The sequence below is a fragment of the Hippoglossus stenolepis genome, chromosome 22 (assembly GCF_022539355.2).
Source record: "Hippoglossus stenolepis isolate QCI-W04-F060 chromosome 22, HSTE1.2, whole genome shotgun sequence".
NCBI classification, from domain to species: domain Eukaryota; kingdom Metazoa; phylum Chordata; class Actinopteri; order Pleuronectiformes; family Pleuronectidae; genus Hippoglossus; species Hippoglossus stenolepis.
The window spans coordinates 8344311-8365997 of record NC_061504.1 but is presented as its reverse complement, the minus strand read 5'-3'; the positions used below and the strand labels follow the sequence as shown (position 1 = coordinate 8365997).

The window sequence follows — 21687 nt, the reverse complement described above, 5'->3', positions numbered from 1 at the left end:
CAAAGCGAGTCTCCAAATACAACATTAAACTTAACTAGAAATTACAGATAAAATAAATCAAAAAGCATCTTTGGGTATCTTTATTTTTTTTATTTTTAGTGCAGTCAATTGAATCATTTGTCAAGATAGTAATTTTTCAGATTCTTTGGCCGCTCCCACCTAAATCTCCTGACTTAAAAAAACACTTGTATTCACATTGTAAAAGTGTGGTTCTGACATTATTGTAGCATTTAAATACATTCAGCAAATGTAAAAACTCATGCAGAAGCTCTTGATCTGTCCATCATGCATCACATATATGTAATAAATATCCACAACAAGTGTGCACCTACTGTAAGAATAAGTCCAATATGGACCTAAGAAGTTCTCAGTTGTGAGCAAAACACACAACCTCCAATAAAAATGCAGTTTACAAACTGTATCTGACATTGAATTCAACAATCAATGTGCCGATTTACTGCACAAACAGTAGTTGGTATGGAAAACAAGTGTCTTTTCTTTTTCTATTGGTATCAGAACAAACTGCAACAACACTGCTGGAGGTTTGTTGATCACCTGCATAGTCATGTTTTTCTTTCAAGGCAGAATTTGCTTCAAAAAGCCTCTGGTGAAGCATCACAATAAAACCTTTGTGTAAACTGATACTTGGTGGTAAATAAAGTGGTGACTGTGACGCCAGCAGTTAAGTGGTAGTTAAGTGGTACTTCAGATTATTTGCGCGGGGTGTTCCAGAGAAGGGCTGTGAATTTGTCCCTCATCACTTAATGAAAATGTATTAGGAGGATTTCTTCATGACAACTTGACATGTTTACAGCAAGAAAAAGCTGTTTCCATGTAAATACAGCCACCTGACCATCGTTTTAAACCAGACTTGATTGTGAACCTGCTCTTGAATCTCAACTTTTATCACCAAAAGTAACAACCTTGCTTCCTGACAGTTTTCTAATAACTATGAATTGTGGCAGAAATAAGCAGTAATTTTGGGACTCACACAAAATGTAATGTATGTATATGATGTATGTATAAATAAAGTATGTGTACTTTACTTCAGTAGATTTATTTAAGTACTTTTCACTTTCAGTAATCAATATCGAGAAGAAAAATGGACCAATCTGATTGGGCAGGTAACATTAGACCCCACCTCCTGCAGCGCCAGCATCAGTGGTGCAGAAACACAGCCGAGGCTTATCCATGATGATGTTACATTCGTAAAAATTAAATATGGCACTTTTCCTTAAGTTAAATGTTTGAATACTTCTTCCACTACTGCAGAGGACCTCCAATCAAGAACAAAATCTGCCCAGATAATCTGTCTCTAAAAAATACAAAGAAAATGGCATTATGTTTTCCGGGTGTACGTCAGTCCATGTGTCCCAACAGATGAACCGATTCGATTTTGATGGTCCCAGTGGCCTAATAAAACATGTCTTTGGCCTTTTGAACATGATTTTTAAAGTTTGCCTTTCAGGAACTTCTTCAAATTTTGATCAGTTTGACTCGAAGATGAACTGATTTGATTTCAGTGGTCAAAAGGTCACGGTGACCTCATTCGAGTCTGGAAGAAAATGTATGTGTAGATTGACAGAGGCATGATGATAATCCTAGTTTTACCAGTGTTGAGGTTGTTTAGCCCGATTCCACATATTCAGATGTGTTATGTAGCAGAGCTGCTGGAACACAAAGACATTGGAACTTCATGCATTCTTAGCCCTTGATAGTGACAAAAAGGGTTTAATGAAGAGTGGAGCTACTGTGTGGTGATGAGGTTGACAATCATGCGGATGATGCTGGAGCCGCGGGGGCAGTTGCACAGGTCCATGTTTGGGCTCCTGATCTTGTCCTCGAGCAGCTGGTCCAGCTCCATGCGCAGCTCCTTCACCAACTCGGCCACCTGGGTACAACAAACACAACACATGTTGCAGAGCCAAGGTCATCTGTAAATTTCTGGTTGCATAAACAAGCATTTATCTTAACACAAACTATAATTCATTTATAAAGCTATTTTCATTAGAATTATGCTCATACTAAATAATCTTTTAAAATGTAAATATATGTGGCTGTCGTTAGTATTCTTTGGAGTCCCTGTAAAACTCCAAATCATGGAAGAACATTACAAAAAGTTTACAAACAGCTTCTAAACTGAGCATTGGATTTTGTTTTGCTTATCATAAATAGATCACTGTGTTTCCCAATTTTCACAAAAAATAAAAAAATTGGAATGGTCCTTTCAGGGAGAAGGGAAATTCCAACTCAGTGATTCAAGTTGTTTTATTTATTTTTTCTTATCCCTAACCTGATGAGAAGAGGCAGCAAATCGGATCCATCCGTCGTCCAGGGAGATAATGTACTCTCCCTTGAACAGCTCCATGTTGACCTGACCGCCTCCAAACAGCACCAGCGGGTAAACGGACACCATGGTGCAGTCCCTGATGAAGACGCGGCTCGTTTTCACCTTCTCATGGTAAACCAGGTAGGGGCTGTTGTAGTGACGAACCTGGAAGACCAAAAAGAGTCACGGGGCTCGTTCTTATTTCTCTTTTTTATCTATTGAATATAATCCTCTAAATTTGCTTTTCTATCTCACCAAGTAGTTGACAGACGAGGGGTGCATGTGGACGCAGCCGTCGTTCTTGGTCATGAAGCGAAGCTCGTTGGCTTTAGGCTGCATCTTCATCGCTCCTTTGCTGGTCATCTTGTAGTTTCCCTGAGGAGCTCGTACCTGGATCACAGCATCAAACACAGGAGTGTGAAGGTAAGTAGGGGATATTACTGGATTTAAGTTTTCCATTAAATTAACAGCGATAATGAAAATCCACCTGGACCACGTTGGGATAGAGGGCAGCACACAGCATGGCAGACATCAGGCGAATGTTGTCTGAGTTCAGGTTTGCCTGGAGGGACGACATGCAGCGTTATGCATCTTCTGTACTCTTCAACACGACGGCAAGAATGAGTCAAAAAATATCTGCGCATTTGACAGCCACCTTTTTTACATATTCTATTTATTGGTATTTAGCAAGTAACAACACAACCCAACAAATCCCTACTCACAACCAACCCTCACCAACATCCTCTCATGGCAACAAAGACACAAGATTAAATAAATAATAGACAAAGACAAAGTATGTGTGTGTGTTACCTCAGGGCCAGTGGCGTCTAGAACACCATCAGAGCCATTAGAGCACATGCGCTCTATAAACCTGGCCCTCAGTCCCTCCTTGATGAAGCCAATGTCTGACAGCAGCTCAGCAAACTGCCTCTTCAGACTGGCGATCTCCTGCACAAGGAAAAATATTCAAACACAATTAAACTGAAGTGCAAGATTCACATCTACTAAAACTTAAGTTTTCAGATAACGGGAGGTTTAGAATTGAGTACTGTTGGCAGATGTGGTAAATCCAGTAAAATAAACAGTTCTCTACAGCCCGGCTAGCCGAACAGGAACTCTACAGTAACAGCATTACACTACTGTAGAAGAGAAGTGAGCTTCAGACAGCACACACAGTCTGACCTGTAAGCCTCGCCATGACAGGAAGTTTTCCCTGCAGTAAGCAAAGCCGGCCCCTTTACTACTTTTTGCAGCGGAGCACCATCCCTGCAACAGAGGGAGAATCCATCACATCGGAACACATGCTACATCCAATATTTTTACATATCAATACTGTGCTTTAAATTTTAAATAATCCCTGTCGGTACCTTATATGCTTGTAACAAAGCAAGATGGTCGCTGTTGTTCAACGCGAAGGCCAATTTCCTCTCATTGGCTTCATCTCGCTTATCCCATGGAGACACCTGGAAGAGAGAGGACAAAATATAGAGGCTATTTCTATAGCATAAAAACATTCAGGTCAATAATAATCATGATGTTTAGTTTCCTTACAAAAGGTGATTTGAAGGCCAGGCTGGCAGCGATGGTGAGCGCCGGGTCGAGGCAGCGGAAGATGGCGCCAAATAGAATCAGTTTCCCAATACGCACGTCAACGGGAAGGCAGGCCAGGTGGTAGCCCAGCGGGGTCAGCATCTCGTCTGCAGTTAAAGCTCCCAGGTCCTGCAGGCGCTGCTTGGCTGCTTCCAAGCTTTCCATCGCCGGGGGTTCGATGAGCCGAGTGAAGACCGACTCCAAATTCTGCTCAGCAAACACGTCCAGGATTTTGATCCTGTCATAGAGAGAGGGTAGTAAATATTAGCACGGGTAACAACTGTTTTGCATGTTCTTGACAAAACCTCAGGTAAGGCCTAGCAGAAGAAAAGATTGCCTCATGAAGCAGGCAGATTAGACAAAGCCCAACATGTCCCAGCCATGTTCTCAGGTGAGATTTTCATAAATCATAAATCCTGATACCCTATTGTACATAAACCTCTATTTGTATCAAAAGAGACGACAAAGCAGGTTAGCATTGTGTGCAAAGAGCAAACAGATGGAGGTACCTGAGGGAGAGCTGCTCCAGAGGCACTCTCTGGATCTCCGGCAGCTGTTGCTCCGACAGCTGGTGTTGGAAGCAGTGACTGGTGAAGAGGTGGAAGCAGACTCCTGAGGCCACGCGACCCGCTCGACCCTTCCTCTGCAGCGCGTTGGCCCGTGAAACCCATGAGTCCTCAAGGCTCTCCATGCTTTTCGATGCATCATACCTGAAAATACAACCAAAATCGGAATAAAATATAATATATCATATGTAATTAAGTGTCAAATTATATACATACAATACATCAAAATGATATCTTTTCAATTTAGGTGAAACTTTAGATCACCTTTTCTCCTTCATCTTGCCAGAGTCGATCACATAAACCACGTCGTCAATGGTTACAGAGGTCTCTGCGATGTTGGTGGAGATGATAATCTTTGTGGTGCCCTGAGGTGGCCGACTGAAAACTGCCTCCTGCTCCTCGTTGGACAAGGTTGAGTGGAGTGGGTACACCACACACCTGATGTGAAGACACACACACATTACAATTTGACTAGTAGCTAGTAACTATTCATTTACCACTTTACTTCACTTTGGAAATGACACTAAATAATTCTGTACAACAAATTATTTTACCAAAATAGATTGCTGACATCTGATATTTCTCAGTTTAAATATGAAAGTAAGTCCAATGTCATTTTTTGTGTTCAGGAAATAAAAGATCAAAGTAAATAAAGTCTAGAATACATGAATTTGGATGTGATATATCTCTCTGTAAATAATGAACAATAAAACAAACAAGTTACTGCACACACTCTCACACATTTCAACACAGACCTGGTTGTCCCCCTGTTGTTGAACATTCTGTTGGACTGGAGCTGTTCATAGAGCATCTTGATCTCAGCCAGGCCTGGCAAGAACACCAGCACTGCACCTGGAGACAGAAACACAACTAAACTAAACACAGGATTCAAAGCGACAAGTACACTGAGTATTCAGTGTGGGGTTTTTTTTGTATTTCTTACCTGGAGGGTAGTTGTGTTTTCCATCTACAATCCACTCCAGCAGACTCTCCACCAGGTCCATGTTGATCTTGTCCAGGTCCATCGCAGAAATCGTCTTCAGCACAGACTTCTTAGTATCTGAATTAATAACGAAAACAAAATGTGATGCTAATGCATGGATGTGCACGAGCAGTTTATGTGAATATGACCCAGGATGTGCAGTTTGAGACCCTAAACAACATCAATTCTATTTATGATGTTTGTTCTCAACTCACCTCTGTATCTGACCGTAAGGTCCTGCAGGCTGAGCTGCTGGTCTGGGATTGAGTCTTTGACAAAGTCCTTCTTACTGAAGGACATGCAGTTCCACATGTCGTCACCCAAGTCGTCCACCATGTTCCTCGGCTCTACTTTGCTCGTTCGTCCACCAGTAGAAGACATATTGTGTTTCCCTGAGCGCATGTAAGGGCTGCCATCCTCAATGACATAACTAGGAAAATAAATCAAAGTAAAGTGTATCAGAGACAGAACAAGTCCTAGATAATTAATTATGTTCTTACAGTTTTTCTAAAACGATTACAAGTTGAATTTACTGAAATGTAGGAGAATTTATTTACCCAGTTTTAGCCAAGGCATCTTCCAGATAAAACTGGTCGACAGGAAAGGTTCGCCCTGGAACAAGATATATGTTCATTTAGGGGGGAAAAAGCAGAAAAATGACATGCGAGAGGAATATGATGCAGGTTATGTTGTACAATAGACACTGCATGTATTACCTGGTATATGGATAGAGGGACAGCCATAAAAGTATTCAGAAAAGAGTTTGGCATTAAGTGTGGCACTCATGAGAATGATCTTCAAGTCTGGTCTCTGAACAATCAGGTCTTTGAGCACCAACAGCAGGAAGTCACTGATAAAAAAAGAAAGAAAAACAGCCATTAAAAAGTGTGTGAATATATTTATTTTTAGAAGGGATTGAATACATTTCCAAAGATGTGAAGTAAGATCCAAACACGCATGATGGAGAGTATGAATGCTCATGTTCTGTGCTGTACTGTATAAGTGATCTGCGCTGTCTCACCTCTCCTCCGTGCGCTCGTGCACCTCATCCACAATGACGTGCGTGGTGCCTGTGAGGTCGGCCTCTCCCTCGAGTCTCCTCAGTAACACACCTGTAGTGCAGTACAGGAGTCTGGTGGCAGACGTCTGAAAAGAAGACCAGCCAGTGATCATTTATTTTGGTCAAATCACTGCTTTTTAGCGCCTCAACATTCAAACTGTGATGTAAGTGTAGTTCTGTAATAAATTGATCACTAACTGCTATTCAACAACTTCGTGAGTTAATTATGTGATGCCACTTCAGATATGTATCTCAGCAATGACCCCAAAACCAATCTTTCTGGAGGTCTTAACTAAATTTAAAACTACCTTTGGTGACCAATTCTAAAATATATGGGTTTTTGCAATTCACATTAAATTTTTATAATCACTCAATATACTGTTAAGATAAATATGAAACTGAAAAAGAGCTTTCAAATTATTCACTCTGTGACCTATAGTAAAAGGAGATATGACCAAAGTCACAGTCCTCACAAAAAGGTCAAACTCCATGAGCCCATATCTCCCTTAATTAGATCCATGACACGTTAAATTTGATTCCATAGGTTTATCATGTGACAGCATTAAAATCTTTGACGTGCGTCCCAAAAGTGTGATGATTTGACACAGAATGACCCAGTTGTTTGTTACTGATGTTTTGTTGGTGATTTCAAAATGTCATGTTCACGACATTACAGAATTTGATTTGTTGATTCCAACTTAATAATATTATAAACTTGATGTATATGCAGAATAAGTTCATACCCTGACGCTCTCCAGACGGATCTGATATCCCACGGAGTTGCCCAGTTTCTCTGCTCGCTCCTGTGCCACTCTCTGGGCCACAGAGATGGCAGAAATACGGCGTGGTTGGGTACAGATAATGTTGGCCACCTGACCAGCTGGACCACTTAATGAGGCGTCCAGAATAAACTGAGGGATCTGGGTGGTCTTACCACACCTGCAGAGAGATACATACAAAATAAAACTCAATAGAATCATACAGAGAGTGTGGAATAGAATGAGTGGGCATGTTTTGTCTGTTACTTTAAATAAATGCTCAGGTTTTTTTTTTAATATCCAATGGATCTAATGATGTAGTATGCTAATGAGCAGCAGCAATTCTGGGCTCATTTCAGTTTTATCTTTCCTTAAATCAATCCAAATAAAGATTGCATGAATAGTACTTCCTCTGTACGAATCTTTGTGAAAGCAAATACTTGTTTCTCTGTGTGACCCACCCTGTCATCCCGCTGACCACCAGCACCTGACACCGGTCCAAAATGTCGAGGATGTTCTCTTTTTCTTGCCAAGCCGGCAGGTTCCTCCTCTGCTCCAGCATGGACCTGAAGCGCCTGGATGACTGGGTGAAGAGAAGCAGGAGAGAACAGCAATACATTATAATAGATTGATAGAGTAGGAAAATTATGTAAAGTAAGAATATATAAACCAATCAAAGCAGTTCTCTTTTACCTTTTTCATGTGGAACTCTCGACACAGTTTGCCGTTTTCTTGCAGTACGTTGTCTAACCTTGGGTTGTGCTTAGTCACCATCTTCTTCCTCAGATTGACGTAACTCTCGCTAACAACAGGAACAGCCTCGTTTTCTTCATCTTCATCTCTCTCGTCCAGCTCCTCTACCTCCACTGTCTCTTTCACTGTAAAGACGGCAGTGAATGATTTAATACAGAAGCACATAAACACAATACTCGGCTGTATTAAATGAAAACAGGCTCTAAATTTAGTAAATCAACTTTTTGACTCACAATCTAAGGGTCTTTGGTTGTTGGGTGGAGCAGTCCTTCTGCTGTGAGAGCGATTATTACTACTAGTACTACTACTCCTGCTTTCCTCTGCTGTACTGCTCCTCACACTCTTACTCTTAGCTACGGCGAGAGAGGGGGGAGGAACCGACAAAACAGGCGGCGGCGTGCTGTATTTGTGGTGACTGACAGCCAGCAGCTCCTTCATGGTAGCTTCATCTTCACACAAGGTAGTCAGATTGTAAACAACAGGCTCGCTGCTCTTTGCCGAAGAGAGTGCCTCTTCAAATAATCTCTCGGTCACGCTGAGCCTCCCTGGGGCTCCAATAGATTCATTGTTGGTGCTGAAGGCGACTATCGGTGCCTGAAATGGGTAACGATTTCCTTTGGGGAAACGGATTTCCAGTTCATACTCGGGAGAAGAAGAGCTGCTGAATCCAGGCTGACTTGGGCCCGTTGGGTCTGGGGAACCAGACCTCCCTTTGTCAGGAAGTTGGTGTTTGAACTTGCATTTGTCTCCAAAGCGGCAGCCTTGCCCTTTCATGTAGAATCTGCAGACGTCACGGATGTGAACAGGTCTTCCACCACCTTGACTCTCCCGCTTCTTGCCATTGTTGACTGGGAGAAATGAGAGGTCCAGGCTCACTACCCACACTGCGTTACTAATGCGCTCAGTGAAGCGGTCACCAAAAATTGCAGTGAGAACCAGAGCTTCCTCCTGCCTCTGGCTGAAACACTCATCCATAGGCACTCCCTTGAGGTTGTCAGGGGACACTGCTTTCTGGCCGTAGCGCTCACTGAAGACCTGGTGGAGGAGCTGTTCCAAAGTGGCCCCAAATTCCCCCCCACCAGATTCGAGAGCCAGCTTACTGCGTTCCCTGTCAAACCCAAACCTACAGAGAGGAAATGGGAGAAACTAGAGATTAATTTCACAAAAGCAAGATGATTGTCAAAGCTTCAAACATCCAAAATCTGCAAAAAGAGAAAACACAGGTCTGAACATTACCTGCAGAGTTTGCCTATGGCAAATAAAGAGATGATAGGTTCAGGGGCAGGCCGTTCATCATCAGACTCTGTGTCATACAATGGACTCTCTGCTCTCTCCACAGGCTCATCATTAGTGGTCCAAAACTGGCCTTCATCACGGTGATCCAACTCATCATATTCCTCCTCATCAGCTTCTCCCCCCGAATAATCTGAACCTTCTTCACTGAGGAAGAGAGGATGGTGTTAAACCATGTGGACTTATAGTCACCCATAAAAGCTCCTTTCTAACTGTAAGATCATATTAATCTGTTGAAAAAGACTAATTTGAATGTTTTTTGCCATTTTTAACAGTTAATTTGATCAAGCCTATTCCATGCACATTTACTAGAGTGTACTTACTCATAGGGATCATAAGAGTCTTGTGTCTGCAGATCCCGCAGCAGCTCCTTGAGCTGTTCTTGGTTCTCATTGGTCATGAAAATCCTTTGCAAGGGCATGGAGCTCACCTCCAACCTGCTGCTATCAACTGGTTTTGGGCTCATCCTGATTCTCGCCAGGGAGCTCGGGAGAGCTTTAGGAAAGCCCCTACTTTTCCCATCACTTCTGCCATTTAGATCCTTTCGTCCCCTCCCTCCCCTTCCTCTGCCTCCATCCCTGCCTCCATCCCTGCCTCCAACCCTGCCTCCAGCACGGCTGCCACCAGCACGGCTGCCACCGCCTCGTTGTTTCTGAGGTCTGGAGATAGAGCCAGGTAAACAGAGAGATGAAGGGGAGAGGATGAAATGAGGACATCAGGATAATTATTTTAAACATCTGATTCATGAATGATTTGCTGTTTTGCAACAGAAGACAAAACAAATAAACACAACTGAGTAAAACACAAATGGGAACAAAACAAACACAAGAATGTGATCATTTAGAATCTGATATGAATATGATATAAATGATTTCTTCCTAAATCCATTCATACCTGCTGGAATGAGAAGGTCCAAAATCAAGGCTAAAATCATCATCGTCGTCATCGTCCCATCGACCAGCTCCACCTTTCCTACCAGCACCACCACCTCCACCGCCACCGCCACCTCCACCTCCACCACCTCCACGACCTCCACCACCTCCTCTTGGCTTGTTAAATTTGCCCCCCCCTCTGTTTGGCTTCCCGCCTCTTCTCCTCGCACTCATTTCTCTGTGAAAACATGAATGCAGCAGTCAGATCACAGGCAACAACACGTTATGGACTAAAAAACTATGGGCTACTGAAAACACACTACTGACAAACCAAAGAAAACTCACCTGAGATCAGTGTCCCCTCATAGAAGCCAACAATCTGTGAAGAGAGGCAGCAGGTGTGTTTAGATGAGCTGCTAGTTTTGGGCTGAGCAGCTACTGTACATCACCCAGCGCAGCGCCTGACTGTGAGGTGGCTCTCTCCTCTCTGGGACTCTAGTACGAGCAGCGAGCTGGTGGCTGACACGCAGCGCCGGTGGCTACTGTTATACAACACAAACCGAGCACGCAGCCCGTGACAACCCCACAGAGAAGCGATGGCCTTTTAACTCCACCCTCGGCAAACTCTCAGTGGGTTTTATTAGCTTAAGATACACAAGAGCAGGGCACACCTCGTTTTCGGGGATTCAGACGTGTGGTCGAGTTAGTTTCAAGTGTCACGCTTTAGCTAGCTAGCAGGCTACACTCCTCACTTTTGGGTTAACGAGCTAGCGTTAGCACAGCTGAGAGGAGCGGCCTCACAAGTCCAGTTGAAAGAGTAACATGCTTAAGAACACTATAAACATATATTTAGATGCATTACAACAGATACAGTTCTTTAAAAAACTAAGTTCAGCACAAGTGGAGACAGACCTGTGATCAGCTGTGGAAACACCGGCACCCTGCAGCTCTTTGATTGGTCCAAACTCGGAGTTCAAAGTTTCACTTCCGGTGTCCATGGGAGCGAGGATGTATTAAAAACTTTATTAAATATCTGAATTAAAAAAAAATGTGGATGTTGCTTTACTAAACTAAATTTGACATGTGTTGAGTTAAAAACGTGACGCTGTTTAAAAAAATGCATTTTATAAAACCCTGGCAAACCCGTCACCATGGTAACAGCAGTTTGTCTCGAGCAGCCAGCTCAAATCGTGGCAGCGGTAGGTCGTAGAGGCACTTCCGGTGTCAACAGAAACTGCCACTGATGTCTTTGCTGCCTTTGATACCAGTGTAGCATCAAAGGCATCAAAGGCAGCAGCCTTTGCTGGGTATCACTGTCGCTGATACTGTGCCTGAGTAAACTGTGATAAAACAAAGGAAACATTTTAATGTTTATCCTTGCCTTAAATTCTACATAAGATGGCGAATAACTCCACGAAAGCAATGATGCACAGAGATGCAACTGCTCTTTAGCAATATATTGACTACAACTGTACCAAAGTTGATAGAAATACCACAAAGGAACAAAGTTTTCAGTAACGGTAGGACCAGGCACACTTTCCATTTATATTTATTCTCTCTAGGCTGAATAAAAGATTCAGTGTTTTTGTGTTACAAGACAGCAAAGAGAGACGCACAAAATGTTACTTTCCAATTGCATATAAACCATTTACAGTTGTATTTACTATCATAAGATAGCTGAGAGGTACAGCCTCACAAGTCCAGTTGAAAGAGTAACATTAATAACAAGTTCACAACAAGTGGAGACAGACCTGTGATCAGCTGTTGAATCACCGGCAGCCCGCAGCTCTTTGATTGGTCCAAACTCGGGGGTTTAAAGTTTCACTTCCGGTGTCCGTGGGAGCGAGGATATATAAAACCCTTTTTAAATATGTGAATTAAGAACAAATTTGGATGTTGTTGTATTGACATGTGTTGATTTAAGTGACGCTGTTTAAAAAAATAACTTTTCTATAACCCTGGCAAACCCGTCACCACGGTAACAGCAGTTTGTGTCGAGCAGCAGCAACACAGACAGATGAGCTCTTTATCTCTTATTTTGTTTATGTTATTTGAGGGTAATTTAGTAAACGAAGCAATATATTTTACTCCACAACTTTTCAATTGGTCATTTGACAGAAATTACCAGGTTTACACCGCGTTTCCTGTCGGTGCTGATCCAGAGAGAGAGAGAGAGAGAGAGAGAGAGAGAGAGAGAGAGAGGGAGACCTGCCAGCTGAGAGAAAGAACCACAGATGTCTGGTAGGGTGACAACACAACACACACGCACACACACACACACACACACACACACATTTTATTGACTTACATTGATTTCCTACTATAACATCAAGCTTACTTTCTACTTGCTTAACCCTAACCCTTGACCTAACATTAACTTAAACCTATACTCTTAACCTGACATTAACTTAAACCTATACTCTTAACCTATCTACAATTCACATCTTTCCCATAACCTCAGTGTTTGTACCAGAAAAAAAAACGCACACACATGCCTAATTTCATTTCTTTTCACTATCAGAAAAAGAAGGAAAGTGATCCTTTAAATCATGATAAATATCCAAGTTTCAAACATAGAAATAGAAAATCTGACAGTTAAAGTAAATATGTGTGTGTTTGTTTGCAGGGGAAGAGGTGATCAAGGTTTCCTTCATCTTTCCAAATGGAGACAGATATGGTGAGTATTTGATGATCAAGTAAGACAGTTACATTGCACGGGTCTTTTTTTAACTTCTCTACCTCCCACAGAGGGGGAGTCCTTCAAGTCTGCCTCCGGAGTAATGGTGAGAACTGGTGTTGGTAAACAGACCACAGCAAATTGGATTGTATACACTGGAGAGTGGCATGAGGACAAGGTAATGCAACAACTACATGTCTCAATGGCCCGCGGGCATCTGTGACTCAAGCCTGGATGCTTGTGTTTTCTCTGGGGTGAGTCACGCTTGTTCTCTGTCCTTCTCCCCACAAACCCCACAGATGCACGGCAGAGGGACCCTGCAGTTTCCCTCTGGAGTCATGTACGAAGGAGAATTCAAAGACAACATGTTCCACGGCACGGGGACATATACTTTCACAGATGGCTCCACTTACAAAGGTCAATTTCACAAGAACAGGTAAGAAGAAGTCCGTTTAGACACCCATTGTGTTTTTTTGAGTTTTCACATTAATATACTGTAGTTGAGGGTTATAATACAACAGCAGCTGTAAGGCTCCTGTTCCATATCAGTCGATTAACAGTCAATTGGCAGATAAATAATCACTGTTTGTTTACTAATCAATTTTGCAATGTTATTTTGTGCTGCCTGTGATTTTTTCTTTGTCTTATGCAATAAGTAAGTAAATCAGAACATTTGGGTTTTGCACTGTTGCTTGAACATGGGATAAGCATTTCTTAATATTTATCGAGAAAAATAATCAGTTAATTGATAACGACAGTAATTATTAGATGCAGCCCTTGTATACTTCCCCACTATTATCCCCCATATATGGTTCAGAGACAGGACATTATTTTAAGACAGCACCAGCCATGTTTCTGGTATTGATTTTCAAAGTTAAATAAAACATTTTCCTCCAAACTCTTTCGATTTTTTTCTTTTTCTTATCGATGTCTTAATATCTTACGGATGATTGAACTGATGTGTGTTTCTAGGTTGAAGGGAGATGGAGCTTTCACTAACACACAAGGCCTGGTTTGGACAGGAGAGTTTCACGTCAAAGCAGCTCTGGGCCTGATGATGCACCACAATGTTTAGGCAAGAGCCCAACATTATCGTTCTGCTGTGTACAAAATATTGTACAATAATTTATATTGTGAATCAGAAAATATTTTTTCCATGTAGGAATTATATTCTACAGATTTGTGAATTAAATACTGACTGATGATCACATCCATGTGTTTGTGTGTATTTGTTCTTAAATAGCCATGCAACCAGTGAGTCATGTATCTTCCCCCTGAGTCACGCTCTCAGCTCTGTATCCTGCTCTACTGGTTGTGTTGCTCAGACAAGAGTGTGTGTTTGTGTGAGCAGGGAATATCACTCAGGGGTTATTTTTTCTTACCATAATTCACTTTTATGTAGCTGTGAGAGAAAAAGTGCATTAGCTGTACGACTCAAATAAATCAAATTTGTCAAATTAAATTTTCTGTCAAGTTATTTCTTTGCAAACTTTTTGTTTAGTTGCTTCGACCCCACTTTAGTTTTGACTAACTATGCGTGAGTAAAACATCAACATTTGAATCATCTTTCCCTGGTTATACACTGTATCTTGACTCTGAGGCTGAACGACAAGCACAGGGCCGTTTTACATCACAGGGGGGCATATGCTCACAACCCCATTCGCAGCAGCTGTACCCGAACTGTTGGAACATTGGCCCGAGGAAGTGTGTGATGCGAGTGAGTGGTCAGTGTGACCTTCACTGTGTGCGTGTGTGTAACCCAGCTCTCCCACTCGCTGTCACCCTGCACGACTCCCTCAACTGACAAATAATTATTTCCCCAACAATCACAATTGTTCAACATTGTTTAATAAGCAACTTTGATATTGTTATTCATCATTCTATTCGATAATGCCTCTATAGATCTGTAATTGCACATACCCTGAATAAAATTCAGTATTGAGTATTCATCTATACGATACAGATATGTTAATGCATGTAAGAAAAAACACAAATACTGTAGTAATATCCAAACAATGCTAAACACGTCTGGTAAGATACTGTACCAGATACAAGAAAACAGCACTTTCATTGATTGTACAATTTTCAGGTAGAAAATAACATTTCTGTATTGCAAACCTTAGTGGTGATAAATAAAAATAACGTACATATCGTCATGGAGGCAACAATAATTAAATAAAAAGAGAAAATGGCACACTAATTTGGCACAAGATACAAAAAATACATAAATACTAACCAACAACTAGTTATTGTCTTTGCCTACTCAGTAAATGTTTCGATCATAGACTGTATATAAAGATGGATGACATAACAGTGAAGCCAAAGCATCTTGATCGCCCTCTAGTGGTTGGCTGTAGTTTAGGTCATAAATCCTTCCACCTGTAAGCAGATGGTACACATCAAATATATTTCTTTCAAAGATGTTTTTTGTCACTTTAGGTAGTTCTCATCACACTGATGTTTGCTCAAGCGCCAATTTGGTTTTAATTTGTGAAATTGACTTGTAATTGGTCGAGCATGTGTAGCGACAGGACCTCGCTACCACAGCTCCATCCCTTGGTCGTTACTGCGTAGACTGACTCCAAATGCACAAGATAGCAGTGTTCGTATCCGGGATATTTTAGCTTCATTTCTGGATAGTGGAAGGAAGTGAACAGGTGTCATCGATATTTATAAACAGTCCATGGACAAGCGCTTGAGGTGTTATTTTAGTATCTGACAAATGTGTATTCATCACTAGATGTCGTGAGCTAGACAATGAGACAGAAGCTTGTAAAACTGTTGCAATATATTATCTCCATAAACCTGAGAATCTGTTATAGTTTTTTTTCAAACATGTCACCTTCCTGAAGAAGAAAAGCAAAATAAAACCCCTCGTAAAGCAGCACACTGTGGCTTTAGGATTAAAAAACTACACTTCTAATTGTGCTGGATACATCATTAGACAAATAAAGGACATTCCACATACAGTTATTTAAGTGTGAACAGATACTCAAAACTACACAGTGGCCATGCACATTCCCACAGAGAAGATTCTTCTATACACAGATAATACATGACGGCTCCTGACCCGTCAACACAAGTCGATAACAATCTGAACCAGTGACGTGGAAAAAAAGGTGGTCATGCTTATTTGGCCTCTGTGCTCGTGAATGTGCTTCAAGTACAGAAAGCTCTCAACTCAGGTGGTAGGTAGTCGAATAATAAGGTTCCGTTGAAGACGAACTAGAAAAACAGCACCATGTGTTTTTTTGTGTTCTTTCAAACAAGAGAGGCAATGGCCGCCACCGGGGAGCTGGTTTAATATTTAGTGGTTTTACGTGTTGTGCTGTTGTCAGACAGGTGGAGAGCAAGTCAGCAGGTTGAAGCGCGCAGTCGAAATTTACCTACAAACAGAATTCCTTCTACTCTGATCATGGCTGGGGTTTTAATCATGCACACGAATGAATCCTGGAGGATGTGAGTGATTACAGATCTGATTCTGTGATGTCAAAGATACTGAGCTTTTCTGGAATAACAAGGATTCTAGTGTATAGTTGATTTTCAGTTTAAAATAGATCAAATAGGTAAATAAAACCTACCTCAAAATGCAGTATCTTCAAGCAGATTCTGTTTGCTTTGTGCCCAAATAACCATCCTCTGCATTTTTTTTAAATACTTAGAACATCCACAAACAAACCGTACACTTACAGCTGGTATATATATATATATATATATTTGTATATTTTTGGTGCCTTCTTTTTTGGAGGAAATAGCTCAGAGAACTGGTACTTATTTGGACTATCAAAATGACCCTGTGGTTTGCTTCCAAAAGGCATTTTTCTTCTACAAAATACATAAGAAAAACTTGATCCATCACCGAGAAACTACAAGCCAATAGGCTCCGTGTCAAAATAAAAAAAAGGCATCAACTGAATAGAAATCATTTAAATTTACATCTTCTTTTGAAAAAAAATTGTGTGTCATAAAACGTTTAACTAATCGTATTGCTACAAAAGAAAAGAAATATCAGTAAGTTAAAAAAGCACCAACATTTTAGAAAGAGGGGACAGAAGAGTTTCTGTTGTAATGTAACACTAAGGGGCAGTAAAGTGGCCAGAACTGTCTCCTGCTACAGTCATATCAGATGTTTGTTGTGAACTGCTACCTCTCTTCTCACCTGTCACGTCCATGTGTGTTCATAGTAGTCATAGGCACATGTTAGCGTCAAGTGTGTGTGCATGCGTGTGGCGTCTGTTTTTGCTGAGCTCGCCGCAGGAAGCTCCGTCTGCTTGTCACCTCTTCTCCTCCATCTCCTCTCATCCGGGCCCGAGAGGCGACTTCTCCAACTCCTCTCCTCCACATCACTGATGTGCAGATTAATATTCCCTTCCTCACTCCTCTTCTCCTTGGGCTCCGTTTTCTGCAGCAACGCCTGTAGCACCCCTACAACCAAACTGACAGGCTTGTGTGTGTGTGTGACCTTTGACTCCACCGCCTCTCACCCCACCCCCCTCGCTCTCTCATCTCCATCACGGATTCTGCAGCAGCCCCTCCCACTGGATTGGCTGCGAGAACACCTCCCTCTCCAGCCACATCTCGTAGCTGTAGTGGAAGTCCTCGGGCAGGTCCACGCGCTGGCCCAGCACACTCTGCAGGCAGTTGTCCACGGGCATGAAGTCGCCGTTCTTGTTCTTGTCGTAGCGGCGGCTGTTGAACTTCTCGATGCTCTCACGCAGGGCGCACTCCTCCGCCTGGAAGTCCCAGGGCCGTGCATCGATATCTGGGAAGAGAGGAGGAAAAATTCTTTAAAATATACATATGAATGTTCAGATCTTTTCTCTGTATTTTTTTTATCTCTCTTTTCATGCTCTCCCTTATTTTCCTTTGATCCATCTATTCATTCTAACACCAATGCTGACAGATCACTTGCTCTTCCACAAAGGGACTGTGACCCTGAAAAGTCCCCCGTCTCTCTGTTGCCATGGCAACGCAACCCCAGTCGCCAGAGGCTGTCGTACCATTGTAGATCTCACATATTGGAACATACAGTTACCATACAGGCAGAGACATAAACGCAGCATTAATTATACAATTAGCATTTACTAACCTGAAATCATCACACAGCTTTGAGTGAATGCATTTTTACTCTGCAGGATTTGTTCTATTCATCAGCTGCATGTAAGGGTGGAGGAGGACAACTGGGACTAATTATCACTGTGACGGCTTCATCTATGAGGATCTGAGAGGTTAAACCGAGCCACAGCTCCAGAAGAATGACGAATACGAGTCACAGCGTGCTCTGATAATGAACGCTGCAGATTGTTTTAGGATCTAACGTTCCTGAGGACTATAAACGTCTTTTACAGAGGCTGCACATTTTTTTACTATAGAATACATGTCAAATGTCCACACTGGTGATAAAAGATAGATGGAATGATGATAAAGAAAGGTTGCAAAAGAGACAAAAAAAAGAGACAAAAAAAAGACCAAAAAAAATATACTCAAAATGTATTTATTTACTAATTCATGTGTATTTTATCATTCAAATATTTACGATGTTGCCTTTCCTTCCTGAATAAGTAAATAAAGATGGACAAAATCTCTCCCCTTCCTCCCTCAACTAATGAAAACCAAGTGGAAAAGTTCTTGCTCAAACATAATAAATTGTTCTTATGAAACATAAGAACAAACTATAACGACAGAAACTATATTTGAGAAAATTCTATAAGTTATGTATAAAAATATTAAGTTCTAAATTATCTGCAATACAATGTGAACAATCTGGCTCATTTTGGCTTTAAACTCTCTCTCTTTACCAGCTCAGCTTTGCTCAAAGTGAACAGTTTAAACAGTTGATGAATCTGGTTCCCCAGACTCTTCTTTACCGTTTCCGTACGCCCAGTCGTCATTGAGCCTGTGGCGGACTTTCTGGTAAATGGCTGACATGGTTTTCATGTTGCTCTTCCTCCACTGGCGGCCCAGGTACTTGGTCTGGATCTTGAGCAACTTGAGGACGTAGAGCTGCATCATGGCCTGTTTCACCTTCAGAGCTCTCTTCAGGATGGGGGCCGACTTGAACACCACCAACATCTGTTAAAGGTTATTATCGGGATAAAGAGAAGAGCAGAACTGGTGTTTTACAATCTAAATATTAATCCATGGCTGGAAAATGTGTTCTGTAGCACTCCTTAGTTTTTCTCTTCAAACTGATCGAGCCCTGGATCCGAGTAAAATTACATATTAGTGTTTAGTCTATGTCAGATGCTGATAGGACACAGATGACAGCAAGAGATGCATTTATTTAGAAATTTAGATTTTACATGTATCATGTCACATCTCCAGACTCTGCTGTGATTCAGATTTCCTCACCATGGTCCTGGAGTGTTTCCACTTGGTCAGTTTGTTCAGGATCCTCAGCAGGTTGATGCACGAGAACAGGTTCCTCCAGCAGAATTGGTTGCTGTCTCCTGCTTCCTGAAAGAACACACAGACTCAGGTCATGGTAAGTTCTGGAAGAGCATATTCATACTTGACCTTTATGCAGTTATGATGCGTCGGGTGTGTTGTGACTCACCAGGCTCTCAGCTGTGAGCTCAGGCATCTCATGGACCACACAGTGAGGAAAGTCCAGCACGCAGATGCTGAAGTGAAAACACACAAAAAACAAAGGGTCCAATTCTCGCTTCAGTTTTGCTCTTTTTGGTGGGATATAGAGAGATAAACTGTGCTGTTCAGAGACATCACCAGTGTAAAGGAGTGAAAGAGAACAGGATCCTACCTGTTTTTGGCACTGATATAGGACATGATGTTCTGGTTGAAGAACTTGAGGATGAGTGGGATACAGTTGGCGAACACCAGGTGCTGGGAGACGATCTCAAACTGCAGAAACAGAGAAGGCGTCAGTGTGGAAGAGTTAGACAGGAAAAGAGCAACAACTGACAACAATAATAATTATAATGATAATAATAATAATAATAATATGATCAGCTTTATTTGTATAGCACTTTTTTAATAAATTCAAATTTACACAAAGAAGAAATTCACTAGACTGATTTTTGTTATAATTTGGCCTTATAGAAAATTATTTCATGTTAAACTCATATACCACTTTTTAGATGTTGTAATAGAAAAGGACAGATGAATAGATAGAAAAAATCCTGTAACCAATAACCCATTGATGAGTTTGCTGTGTGGAGAACAGGTCAAGAACCAGTGGATTTTTTATCATTGTGTGGCAGCTGAATGAAAGTCCTTCACCTCACACAAGGAGATTTACAAAGATGAAAAACAGGAGCGACTCTGCTTCTGAAAATCATCAGCTCATATTACAGTATTTTATTGAGTGGTCGTTGAAAATGTGCTAGATTCTGCTTTATTTTACTGCATTCAATGATTTGTCCAATGTTATAATACAGTGTTTGTGTGGTGGTCAAATAAGACGAATCGATACGACTCCCCACATCAGCTGCACTCTGCTAGTGTAATCTCTCTTTGTGGCATCAGAGGGCGCCACCACCATAACTGGGAGGAGCAGCCAATTACAACACAGTGGAGGAATGTCCCTTCCTAGCAACAGAAAATATCTGCATGCGCTGCAGATGAAAAAAAAAAATAAAACCAAATATTTTGCTAAATTATATTATATTATTATAATTAGGAGCAGTTTCTCGGCCACATTCTCTCTTTCAATCTGTTTTCTGTTGTCATTGAGATGAACAGGGCTCCGACTGTCAGTCTGAGATGGAGGCTGGCACGTGGGGGGCTGTAGGTCCAAAGGTGGGGGGAGGAGACGAAGATGAAAAGAGGGGAGAAAATGGGAACGCTTGACCGGATAATCAGGTGGAGGATGGTGTAGGTGGCACTGGGGGAGGTGCAGCGTTATTTGTGCATGTGTGATGGATAGAGAGAAATAGATGTTAATGTGAGCTGCCTGTAGTTGTGTATTGTGCACGGTTATATGTGTGTGTGTGTGTGTGTGTGTGTGTGTGTGTGTGTGTGTGTTACCTGATAGATATGGTTGAGTTTGAAGTGCTTGAGGAGCAGCAGCAGCAGAGCAGAGATGGCCTTCACTATGATTTCCTTGTGACGGTTCACGTCAATTCCCAGCTTCATGCTCTGAAGGACTGTGATACTGGAGGACACGACACACACACACACACACACACACACACACACACACAGACTGTGAGGCCTTCAAGTCTATAATAATACAGCTTTATCTCCATAAAAGAAAAAAAAAGCATTAGAAGACTGACAGCTCATTCCTCTTTGAAAACAAGTATATTTTCAGTTCAGAGTTTTCCATCGATGTCAAGCTGAAAGGATTTCAGCGATAAAAATATGAGACTGGGTTGTGAATTTTTAAAGCCGTTTTTTCGAAATAGGTAACCTTTCAGTGTCAGTGAGTCACCTGTAGAAAAACAACCCAGACAAACCATATTTCTGATAGTTTTCCATCAAAAATCTAAACGTTATAAAAACGGAACTTTTCTTGCCTATGTTTATACAAATAAAGAGAAGAAAAGTAAAGAGATTGCTCGAGTTTTATGAACATTTGTGACTCGAGTGCTAAAATGCTCAACAAACAGCCACTGTATATGTGGCTCTGTATGTCTGTGGCTGCATGAAAACAGCAGTCTGGGAGAGGACTTACGGCATCTCCTCAGGCAGCACGTCAGCCAGGATGTTGATAGAGTCCGTTTTGGCTTTGGAGGTGGGAGCTGCGGCCAGCAGCAGCTTCAGGAGGGCAATCTGTCACAGGAAAAAAATAACTGAAAAAAACATCACAAGAAACAGCTTGACACATTCATCATCTTAGCGCAGGG

General features: G+C 41.7%; 3 protein-coding genes across 7 annotated transcripts in view; 1 reads left to right on the top strand and 2 right to left on the bottom strand.

Annotated features, from left to right (window-relative positions):
- Window positions 1-69: 69 nt before the first annotated feature.
- On the bottom strand, window positions 70-11680 carry dhx57 (DEAH (Asp-Glu-Ala-Asp/His) box polypeptide 57). Its single transcript, XM_035147089.2, has 25 exons — window positions 11116-11680; window positions 10549-10582; window positions 10226-10441; window positions 9655-9990; window positions 9275-9478; window positions 8272-9161; window positions 7979-8163; window positions 7747-7868; window positions 7271-7466; window positions 6489-6613; window positions 6184-6317; window positions 6025-6079; window positions 5683-5897; window positions 5429-5545; window positions 5241-5337; window positions 4750-4923; window positions 4429-4629; window positions 3881-4157; window positions 3697-3792; window positions 3512-3595; window positions 3140-3277; window positions 2817-2891; window positions 2585-2719; window positions 2294-2494; window positions 70-1891 (listed from the first exon to the last, which is right to left on the bottom strand). Exons 3-25 carry the CDS (start codon window positions 10435-10437, stop codon window positions 1748-1750), a joined length of 4413 nt encoding a protein of 1470 aa, XP_035002980.2. The 5' UTR covers window positions 10438-10441; window positions 10549-10582; window positions 11116-11680; the 3' UTR covers window positions 70-1747.
- Window positions 11681-12002: 322 nt separating this feature from the next.
- On the top strand, window positions 12003-14090 carry morn2 (MORN repeat containing 2). 2 transcript variants are annotated; one of them, XM_035147107.2, is made up of 5 exons: window positions 12003-12444; window positions 12830-12880; window positions 12952-12986; window positions 13180-13316; window positions 13853-14090. In XM_035147107.2, the coding sequence occupies exons 1-5, from the start codon at window positions 12438-12440 to the stop codon at window positions 13953-13955; spliced, it is 333 nt and encodes a 110-aa protein (XP_035002998.1). In that variant the 5' UTR covers window positions 12003-12437; the 3' UTR covers window positions 13956-14090. The 2 variants fall into 2 exon arrangements, with proteins under 2 accessions (XP_035002998.1, XP_035002995.1); XM_035147104.2 differs by having other exon boundaries at window positions 12004-12444; window positions 12952-13058.
- Window positions 14091-14711: 621 nt separating this feature from the next.
- strip2 (striatin interacting protein 2) overlaps window positions 14712-21687 on the bottom strand; it is a 28642-nt gene continuing 21666 nt past the window's right edge. For all 4 annotated transcript variants that reach the window (XM_035147092.2, XM_035147091.2, XM_035147090.2 and 1 more), the window contains 7 exons: window positions 21516-21613; window positions 20867-20993; window positions 19641-19741; window positions 19437-19503; window positions 19232-19336; window positions 18748-18952; window positions 14712-17642 (listed from right to left, as the gene is read on the bottom strand). In XM_035147092.2, the coding sequence (XP_035002983.1) occupies window positions 17392-17642; window positions 18748-18952; window positions 19232-19336; window positions 19437-19503; window positions 19641-19741; window positions 20867-20993; window positions 21516-21613 (954 nt within the window). In that variant the 3' untranslated portion in view covers window positions 14712-17391. The remainder of the gene's footprint in view (window positions 17643-18747; window positions 18953-19231; window positions 19337-19436; window positions 19504-19640; window positions 19742-20866; window positions 20994-21515; window positions 21614-21687) is intronic.

Bases quoted from the DNA above. Each gene is read 5' to 3' on its own strand.
- morn2 (XM_035147104.2), top strand. The intron at 12,881-12,951 runs GTGAGTATTTGA...TACCTCCCACAG, and splicing joins TCCAAATGGAGACAGATATG to AGGGGGAGTCCTTCAAGTCT. The intron at 13,059-13,179 runs GTAATGCAACAA...CAAACCCCACAG, and splicing joins GAGAGTGGCATGAGGACAAG to ATGCACGGCAGAGGGACCCT.
- dhx57 (XM_035147089.2), bottom strand. From the start codon at position 10,437: ATGAGTGCGAGGAGAAGAGGCGGGAAGCCAAACAGAGGGGGGGGCAAA. The intron at 7,869-7,978 runs GTAAAAGAGAAC...CTCTTCACCCAG, and splicing joins GAGAGTTCCACATGAAAAAG to TCATCCAGGCGCTTCAGGTC. The intron at 3,278-3,511 runs GTCAGACTGTGT...TTCCTTGTGCAG, and splicing joins TGTCATGGCGAGGCTTACAG to GAGATCGCCAGTCTGAAGAG.